This window comes from Apaloderma vittatum, unplaced genomic scaffold (genome assembly GCF_000703405.1).
Source record: "Apaloderma vittatum isolate BGI_N311 unplaced genomic scaffold, ASM70340v1 scaffold4784, whole genome shotgun sequence".
NCBI lineage: Eukaryota > Metazoa > Chordata > Aves > Trogoniformes > Trogonidae > Apaloderma > Apaloderma vittatum.
Window position 1 is genome coordinate 4736 of NW_009714203.1, and position 10234 is coordinate 14969.

At 37.9% G+C, this 10234-nt stretch overlaps 1 protein-coding gene across 1 annotated transcript in view; it reads left to right on the forward strand.

The window, feature by feature from the left end:
• Window positions 1–3796: 3796 nt before the first annotated feature.
• CDH18 (cadherin 18, type 2) overlaps window positions 3797–10234 on the forward strand; it is a 64299-nt gene continuing 57861 nt past the window's right edge. The window contains exon 1 of the mRNA XM_009868643.1: window positions 3797–4197. Coding sequence (XP_009866945.1) covers window positions 3988–4197 — 210 coding nt within the window. The 5' untranslated portion in view covers window positions 3797–3987. The remainder of the gene's footprint in view (window positions 4198–10234) is intronic.

Sequence of the window (10234 nt, forward strand, 5' to 3'; positions counted from 1 at the left end):
TGTTTTGGCGAAGTAGAGTAGTAACATTTTTCAGATTAGCAGTGTTCACCAGAACACTTCTGCTACTAGACTGTGGCTTAAATATAGTTCAGTTTCTATATAGCAGATGGGTGGAAATGCAAGTTTCATGGTATATATTGAATAAGGAGGTTATTATTTTTTTTCAAATGTATATCCTTCAGTCTGATGTTTTATATATTAACCAGTTATTTAATAATAGAAACATGAGAGATTACATATTTAGTGGATACTTTTTACGTGTTTTTATGGCTTCTTACAGCTTTTCACTCAGACAGCATGTTCCTGCTCTGTGAAGACAAGCTGTGCGCACAGTCTAGATCACATAACATGCTCTTTGAATTACGCACCAATTTTTACACGATAGACTTTTCATATTGTGGTTGTCAGGACTATATGCAAAGTAAATAGGGAATGCAAGCCTAGATGTGAAAGATAGAGCCTAATACTTTAACTATACCAGCAGATAAATTAATTTCATTTTTAAAGCTTAAATTATTTTTCATGTAGGCAAAGCGTGAGTGAGAAGACATGAATTGCATTTTGCCTGTTTGGAGAGGGGAGCGGCATTCTGGAGGTCCAGAAATAAGATGTAAAGGTGCACTTATGTCCTAGGGTAATTAATTACATCAATTACAAGTGCAAATATTCCTCAGTTCTGTGTCCTCTGAGTTCTGTTAGTGCAGAAAATGATACAATTTTACAAAAGAACATCTTTAAACACAAAATACAAAATGGTTGCAGGTCAGTTTTGCGTTCACTTCACACTCAAGCCTGTAAATGCAGATGACAGAGAAGGCACTGGAATCAGAGCAATGCATTCACTCTATTGCTGTCAGTGTTAGTCATATCTACTGCCAAAATGCAACCTTGAACATTGAAGTTATGCCTTCATAAGGAAAAAAACCACAACAGCACCCTTTAGTTTTCAGTTTTATGAATGTTGTGATGTTGCTTATTTGGACTTGTGCATTTCATGTTTATGGACTTTATAAAACAGGTGATGTTGAAGTGCTAGCTATGTTTGGAAAGAAATATAGTATTTTTAGGCATTTTTGTAATTAAAAAAGTATGTATACCTATTATCAGTAAGAAAGGTAATTAAATGCAATTTAATAAATAATTATTCCCCAAAGTGAAAAAAGTTTTAAATACCAGACCCTTTAACTTCTGCTTTAGGAAGTATCACATTCAAAAGGCAATGTGCTGAAAAAATAAAAACCTAAAGGTCTCAAAGAGGAATAGGCAGAATTGTCCTGAAGAATGGGAATAAGAGAGAGAAGAGTATTTGAGAGCAGAAAGTGCTGCCATGCAGCTGAATATAAATAATTGGAATTCTGGAGACTGTGTGGAGAAAGTATTTGAGAATGAGTAAACGACAACAATGTTGTTGTTTTTTTCCCGGGGGGTGTGAGTATTCTGCTTTTCATCAGATTGTGCTGTCTAGCATATGGACTGTTTTTCAGATGGTATTTTGGGTGCGTTTTTTAGTTCTGTGCTGTGGTGTGTGGCTGGGGACCATGGCACTCCATATGGTGGCTTTCATACTTTCCTGCAGGTGTAAAAGAAAGGATATAAGAGAACACGGTTCGAGATAAAGGTTAGAGCAATTCTAGGTTTGAAAATGTCTGTTCAGAGCAAGAACAAGACATTTCAAACTGCTTGGTGGAAAGACTCTAACATATTGTAAATGTTTTACTGACATTTCTTAAGAAAATCCATTTCATATTTTTATCTTTGTTAAATAACAATCTGCTGCCTCTTTGAAATAAACTGACAGTTTATCAATATCAGATGTCTCTAACCTGATGTAATTTAGACACAAAGAGGGAAAGTAAAGGGTGCACAAACACTCTCTACTACAAACACTTATTTCAACTGAGCAGTAGGAAGTGAATGTGTCACCAAAGAGGTATAGCTACTCTCCCGAACACTCATGGCAGCCCTCTCAGTCATTACTATGTCATATGGTCATGATTTACCCAAAGGGCCAGATCAAAACTGAGCTATGATTAGTTGGGATTAATCATTTTAAACTATGCTCTGCTAGTGAGGATGACACTTGCGTGTTAATGCCTCCACGGAAAGAATCGTGGTCCACGTTGGAGAGATGTCTTGTATGACTGTAGCATCACATTTTGGAAATCAGGGTCTTTAGGTAGGACATTGCCTATTCTCTTTGTTTTGCCTCTAGGGAGACACTGGATTTTCGCATATGGAAGCTTTCAAATTGCTACTGCTTAGCAAACATGCTCAGTGGGTTTGTGGTTTATCCCACCAGTCTCTAAGCAAAGCCTTTCTGGTGCAGGGCAGTACCACAGAAGGGATTACTATAAAAAGGCTTTAAATACAGTCTGTAATCAGAAGAGCTTTTCATTTGTTTCGTGTTTCTGCCCTCTAGGTACCTTTGGCAGCACGATGCATAGGCATTCTGCAGCTAAAAGAGCCTGACACACTGAAAACAGCAGAGATCACATTTCACTCAGTTTTAATAGTGGTGGGTAGGGATATAATGGTAATCTATCTGGAGCATTTAATGTGTATGTGATTTAATGTCTAGCCTTTTTAGATTAATTAAATGTAGAAAGGATGAAATCTTCTTTCTTCCATGGCTTGCTAAGTAGCAGCAGTTCACTCCAAATGAATGCCTTGTTATCTGTTTTAATTTCATCCTCATTTTCACCTAGTGTTTGGCACTTGCTAAATTCTTCTCGTCTGCCACATTTCTCACTCAGACAAGGAGGATGCCTGTTTCAGAGAGAACATTTCTCACCTGGGGTTAATGGAGGTGATTCCCCTGAAAGGCAAAGCTACATCTGGTTCTGACTGACAGAACTTATACTGTTAAAAGTATTTTACTAAGTATATATTTTTACTTGGCCAGAGAAGGCTCACAATTGTAAAAGGCAGATAAAAGACTCGTTTAAGTATTGAAGGTTGGGGCTTTCTGGTAGTTTTTTTTTTTAGTGAGTTCTACCAGTTATTAATTGATTGAGATTTTGAAATAAAAACGGCCAAGATGGACAAAAAAAATATTGAAATCATTCACCATTAAATCAGGGTTTCATTGAAAACACAAAATCACATTGTCCTCTCATCTTTCTGAATGTATTTGTTTATAAGTATATAAACTAGTCTAACATGCTTCTTATCGTGTCTGACATTTGCTTTAGGAATGTAGTAAAAATGAGCGGGTAGACTGAGTTTTTTTTAGTGGGTCAGATTCAGATCAGAACAAATCATAACATCTGGCATATATGACTGCGAATCAATCAAATTGTTTCGATTTTTCTTACACTCTTTTATTTTCCTTTCCAGTTATATGTAAGAGAGTTAAGCTGGCATATGTCCTTGCCATTGGTATAACTTCCTGCCTGTAGCTAGTTTGTAATTATGTCATGGCAATGGCAAGTAAAGCAGACTGTAGCAGACAGAGGAGAAAAAATCAAACCAAATAACTCTAAATAACTACACTTACTTTGATTATTTTAAAAAGAAAAAGCTGGAGTATATGAACCGGGGAAACTGGTGCATTAAGAGAATGGTAACGAGAAAAGTTTATAGCTATAAGTATAGATGTATCAGCAGTAGTAATGCCATCCAAGGAACATGCTCTAAACTCTAAGAGATTTATTATGTAAACTCAACTGTGTTGATGATGCGAAAAATCATAAATAAACATTTTTGGTGCATTATGTGAAAGCTAGAGAGAATTTGCATTCTTTCAAAAAAAAATTTAAAGTGTTCTGACAACAGTTCTTGTCTTTTTCCTGGATAGGTACCTATTATACCATTTCTTTGGTGAAGGCCGTTCAGCAGTGGTGACTTCTTCCAATCAACCACTCCGCAAATTACTGTCTCTGGACTCCCAGCTGACACCCTGCCGGAGGCTAGAGCTGCTGAAACAACTGGAATTGTGCCTGCTCTCGTCAAGGTTTTTTCTTTCACGGGGAAAAAAAAAAAAGAAAGATGAAGTTGGGCAAAGTGGAGTTCTGCCATTTTCTGCAGATACTAGCTCTTTTCTTGTGTCTTTCTGGGATGAATCAAGCAGAGCTCTCAAGGTCCAGGTCAAAGCCCTACTTTCAATCAGGGAGGACAAGAACCAAACGCAGCTGGGTGTGGAATCAATTCTTTGTGCTGGAAGAATACATGGGTACAGACCCACTCTATGTAGGAAAGGTAGGGGATTTAAACAAACTTTGGAGAGTGCAGATACTTGCTTTTTGATGTGTTTATATGGTGCACCGTGAAAATTGTAATTCTGTCAGTATGGTTGACTTAAGCCAGAATGGGACAAAGTTTTGTAGTTCGAAAAAGAAAAATGTTTAGCTCTTTGAAATAGCAACACCTTATTTTCCTGATTCCTCTTGCAGTTTTCTTTAAGAGCTTTACATATTAGCTATGCTTCTTTAAATGAGTGCGATAATGAAAGCTTTTTATCACGAAGTGTTTTACCACCATTGATACAAAGAAAACATTTGATTACTAATATTAGATGTCTTTTTTTTTCATATAGGATTAGAGAAACATAATGATGAATATTCTTTTATAAGAGCCAACAGCTAGTATCAGAAAATAAAAGTTCTGTGTTATGTGTTTGATCCCTAGAGATCAGTGGTACTGAAGGCACGAGAGAAAGAATCAGGCGTTTGGGGGTGTGACAAGTGAAAAAGAGGGCATATCTGCATTACGGCTTTGCTTTGACGTTGCCTAGCTGGCAGATTGGCACCTTGGGGGCCTCACTGCCCTCCATGCGAAGTACAGCTTTGTGGCTTTACCTGCCCTCTGACGGGCACCAGGCCAGCGCAGAGTGAGCCCTTACATCAGGGCATCCCCAAATGGCTCCTTTTGCGCGCCCGTCGCTGCACGTGGAGCACGCTGAGCACAGCTGTGAACCAGCCTTTGCTCATTTGCTGCCTTGTGCTGGTGGGCAACACACTTCCTTCAGCAATTAGGAAAGAAAAAACAAACAAACAAAAAGCTCTCTTGTATTTCCATGTAACACTCATGTGCAATCAGCTTATTGAAAGAAAAACCCTTTTTTTCTATGTAATATTAGAATCAATAAATAGAATTTCTCATTAAAATATAGCAATGCGTAGGAAACAAGGGGTGACAGCTTTTGGCAACATGGCATACTTAGAGAAAAGGAGATGAAGTAATCTGAAATCCACTGCTACAAATATGAGTGCAATGGATTTCAGCTTACTTAATTCATCCTAATGAGACAAAAACCTTGATGTTTGTGTTAACACAGTTAAGCACTTAGAATTTAATCATGCCAACTGAATAATCAAGTTAAGTGGGGAACTGCTGTCATGATTACAGGTATGGTTGTTGGGTTTAGGTGCTTCTCTGCACAACTGAGCCCTTAAGAAAGATGTGCTAGAATCAGAAATATCATCTCTTATTATAACGTTCCTGCAAGTTTTTCTTAAGTTTTAGGTTATATAGCTGTTTCCTTTCTGATGCCATGCAGCTGCTGCTTGGCTTTATAAGCGTTATCTTTCAGGCAAATTTGTTCTCATGTGGGAGCTTCTCCTGTGCCTCTGGAAAATGGCATATTTGGCATTCTTGCCTAGTGATAAAAAAGGAAATGTGGCTTACAAATTAGAATTTCTCTCCTGGAAAAGAAGTGTCTTTAAATACTCTACCGAAGACTGTTTTTGATCTATAGTAGTTCTCATAGTCATTCAGTTGCAATGTTATGGCCAAAGATGCTGTGGTAGTGCTAGAGTACATGATATTTGCATGTGTGTGGTTATTTCTAGCTTCACAGTCTGCTCTTTCCTGTCCTGTATAGGAGTCCTAGCATTCATAAGCAGATATCTTCTGAAAAGAAAACTTTTTTTTTCTGAAACAGCCTGTGCCCAGGCTGTGTTTGTGTCAGCAGTATGAATTGTTGGCTCAAGAACTCACATTTGTACCAGCAATTCTCTTTGTAGGAAAAGCAGATAAAAATTTGCACTTGCAAAAGGAAGCTCATGTTCCTGGAAACAGAGTCCTTGCTGAGCATCTTATAAGATAAGCTGTACCAAGTTCCTAACCTTCTCACTGGAGAGGCTTTTTACTGTGTGGCTCCTGAGGTGCAATCATGACCAAAGCTGCATTCCCACGCAGGGGAGCTAAGAGGTGAAGAAGTGATTTTCTTTCTGTATGTTAACACATTATGTGTAGCACCACTCTGAAGTGAGCAGCAGTCTCCTTCCTCCCCCTCTTCTCCCCTTAAAAAACATTGCTGTTCTTGTTTCAAATCCTTTGCAGGCATGTAGGGACTGAGAAGACGGAGATTTGGATAAGAAGATTGGGGTTTAGGTGCGTTTGGTGTTTTTTTTTCCTTGTGGCTTTTTTGTTGTTTGGATTTGTTTTCCCTCGGTGAGGAAGCTATGGCAGGCAAAGAGCTGGTATAACTCACTTCTCTCTCTGAGTGAAGTGGAAGCAGCAACCAGACTCTGCCTCGTGTTCAGAAGAGTGCTCTGCTCCTGGGGACATCAGCCCTGCACTGCTTTATGCTCAGGATGCTTTGCAGGGTGCCAGTCTAGCCAGTCTAACTGCACATCCAGGAATGAGGAACTTTCCTTCAGATTTAAAGGCTGTGAGATAAAAATGCTTCAGAAACACTCAGACAAATGGAGCTACAATAGGGAGTATTTTCTCCCCACCACTATTCAATTTTACAAAGCCCTAGGCATTTCTGTTTGGAAGGTGGCATTCAGGGAGTGTTAGGGTTACATGGCAAATCATTCAAGAGTCATGAAATACCAGTGTTAATTCCATGTTCAGCATTAACTCTGTCCTCCTGGGTGTGTGCATTCTGACACTTTAATTACATGATCATGCAGGGTAAAATCCTGTTCCATTTGAATAATGTAACAGGATTACTATTCACCTCAGTAAGATAACTCACTTAAAATAATTTTTCAGTGCTTTTATGTTTGTTTAACACTTCAGGTCCATACCTGAGATACATTGAAGCCTTCTTTCTTGCATCCTTGACATTCATTTATTAGAAGATTGTTTTTTGTTTGCTTCTTTTTCCAAAAAAAGAGTATTTATTTTTCTTAAGGCAGCAGTTTTCTTGCGTCCCTCCGGAGAAACCTGTGGAGGAATTCCATTAGTTTTACAGTAATAGGAGTCAGAGGTGACTGAGGTTGGTTTTTTTTATTTTTTATTTTTTAAATGTAGGTCTTTCCTCTCCATGGTATGAATTTTAATCATCTTGTATTCAATCCTGAGTAATTCTGAGTGCCTCTTGGGAGGTGCTTAACATGTAATCAGATTGTGGACTGAACCATATACAATTTCTTTCTGTCTGTCAGCACAGCATATGTTATGTTCACTTAAAGGGCTGAAGCATGTAACTATTTAGCCCATTTACCTGTTCAGAAAGTCACTGTTATCTTCCAGACATGACATGTAGGAGATGAGGCAGTTAACTATGATGTTAATTTAGCTAGAAGCATAGGTGGCTTCTGTTTTTCAGAAAATTTTTACTATTGATGGCTAATATGCTTTGTAAAATGCCTTACTCTCTATTTTCCATATAAATGATTTAAATAGAATCTATTTGGGCGTAAAAATAACAGTGCACTGCAGTTTTACGTAATTCAGTGCATAAACACTGAAAATTAGGAAAAAGTGTATGCTATTTAGTATTTGAAAAGCTGTATACAATTTTGTAATTGAAATCTATATGGGTACACATTGGCAAAAAGAGGTGCAGTTAATGCAGAACTTTAAAATTTAGTTGATTTTTTTGTTTGTTTTGTTACATAAACACCCAGGGTTTGTTGCTGTTGGTTTTTTTGTTGTTTATTTTGTTTTTTTTACTTTCATTTTACATTTCGGTGTCCTCAAAAGCATTATAATGACACAAAGTCTCAGGCAGTAATCCTTTCATTTTTCTTATTAAAAAAATCACTAATGAAAACCAACCATAAATAAACCTGAAGAAATGAAATAAGGCTGGAACTCCATGTGAGATGTTGATTAATGCCTGGCTTCAATGTTTTTCTTTTAGATCCAAACCACGGCTCATTTTCCTATGGCTCTAAATTTATGTGCAGCTAAAGACAGGGTCAGTTTCAACCTCTTTGTTGAGTCCAACTGTTCTTTTTTTTACCTCCGAAAACTCATTAAGATATGAAGGGCTGAAAATAAAAAAGACAGAGGCTTGATTGAGCATGAAGCCAAGAAGTTGGTATTTAACTTTGAGATACTCACTGGTACTTTTCAAAAATATTTCTCGGAACTTGTAAGGTGCCGTGAATGTAGTTGTTGTTTATAATGTATGGGGAAGGAAAGCATAAATCTTAACCTCCATTTTCTAGATGATAAAATCAAGAAAAAAATGTTAAATGAGCTTACAAAGAGCATGTAGCTTATTAGAGCACACAGTCATTGCCTTCCAATTCTATTTTACCTGCCTTGGTTTTCTTATAACTATTTTAAGATTAAAAGGCTTATTAGATTCAATTTTCGAAGTGCATAAAAGCTAATTTTTTGCACTGTTATTTCCCAGAGTAGTATCTACTGAGTGAACCATTAAAAAAAGTGTAGTGAACATTTTTAGAAAATCTGTGCATTTAAGAGAATGTACAGGTTTGCGCCAAGGCAGGGTGGAGAAAGGGTTAAAAAGCAGCAAAATAATGAGAAACATATGTTATTGTTGGCAAAGAGGGTGGCTTGTTTCTTACAGCCTCATCAGTTTGGAGGGAAGGAGGATATACAGGGGAAAATACTGTTTTTTGTGGTTTTTTTTTTGTTTTTCAACAGTGGTGATGAATGTGTCAATGGGGTGACAGAATTATTCACACGTGATATTTATCTGTGGTGTGAGCCATATAGATGTCGTCAGAAGTAGGACTCTTTTCAGAGATCATAGCCTGACACTTTCTGACGTGTCTGATGCCTTTTTGACTGACCCAGGTAATAGTTGTCTTTGCTAAAATACTTTTAAGGCAGTGAGTACTGCAGAAGGGCTGTCCACTCAGTCAAACTCAGACTGATATGCAGGAATATCAGCTGCTGAGAAACCGAGGGAACTTCATCTGTGATGAAAGGGCTGAGGAACTCTGAATAGAAATTAGCTTTTCATCTCTCTAAAAACTGCACTACAGCATCTTCACTGACACTTTGGAAAATGAAGAGGAGATGGGGTGAAATTACGAAGGCTAAATGTAGGTTAAAGAGGCTAGTCCGTCTCACTTTCACATAAGGAAGCAAGAGGTGGGTCAGGTGGAATTCCCTGGAGGGCTCTATCCCTGCCACTACCTCTGGAGGGAACCCACAGGGACCTGCACTCCCTGCCTGGCCTCAGCTTCGGGTCTTGCCCCTCCAAGCATCCTGTGCAAGAGAAATGTTCATGTCTGCTCTGCAAGTAAGCTCCCAGGTGAGAGTAGGTACAGCTCTGCACAGGCTTGTTTTATTTTTTTTTCTTTTTTGTCCCCCAAGTACATTTGGGAGAAAAAAAACAAACAACAAACCCAACTCAAACAAATAATTTTTCATCTGTCTTTGTGGACACTGTAGAATAAGGATGGCATAATAACTCAGAGAGAAACTTCTTCTGTAGTATTTTTTGCTCCTTTTCTATTTATGTTATCTTTACTTTTGGCATAATGTTTGAAGCACTGTTGTTTTATATACTCCCAAAAGGCCATTTATGAAAATGACCAAATCTGCTGTATTTTTGATATTTATCCATCTCAGGAACTCTTTGGTTTTTTTGTGCTATGAAAATTGATAACAGTTGACCTTTTAAGTAAAATGGGACATGCCATTTCTGTTAATGTTTTTCTACTACAAGTGGTGCAGACGAAACAAATGAACACACAAAATAGTCAAGTCCTGCTTACCTGTTTTGAAGATTGAATAGGTCTTGGTGAAGGGATGCTACAACTATACAGCAGTGGTATGGATTTTCCATCTCAGCTTGTACTATGCAGTTGCTAGGAGCACACACTTTTCTTCACTGGATAGTCACTGTGGGCTTTGTGTTATTCCACGCTTTACTTTATTTGGATTACCCTGAATAACTGAGAGCTGATTGACAATCTGAATGTTTCCTACTTGGTATGAAGGGCTAAAGTGTCTCTGGGGAGAACAGTGAGATTAAGGCGCACAGGAAGAATTATCCAAAGGGATAACCTAAAATCTACTGCTTTTTCCTGGTTGATTTCATTAGCCCACACAGCTACAGTGTAATTTCCTCTTT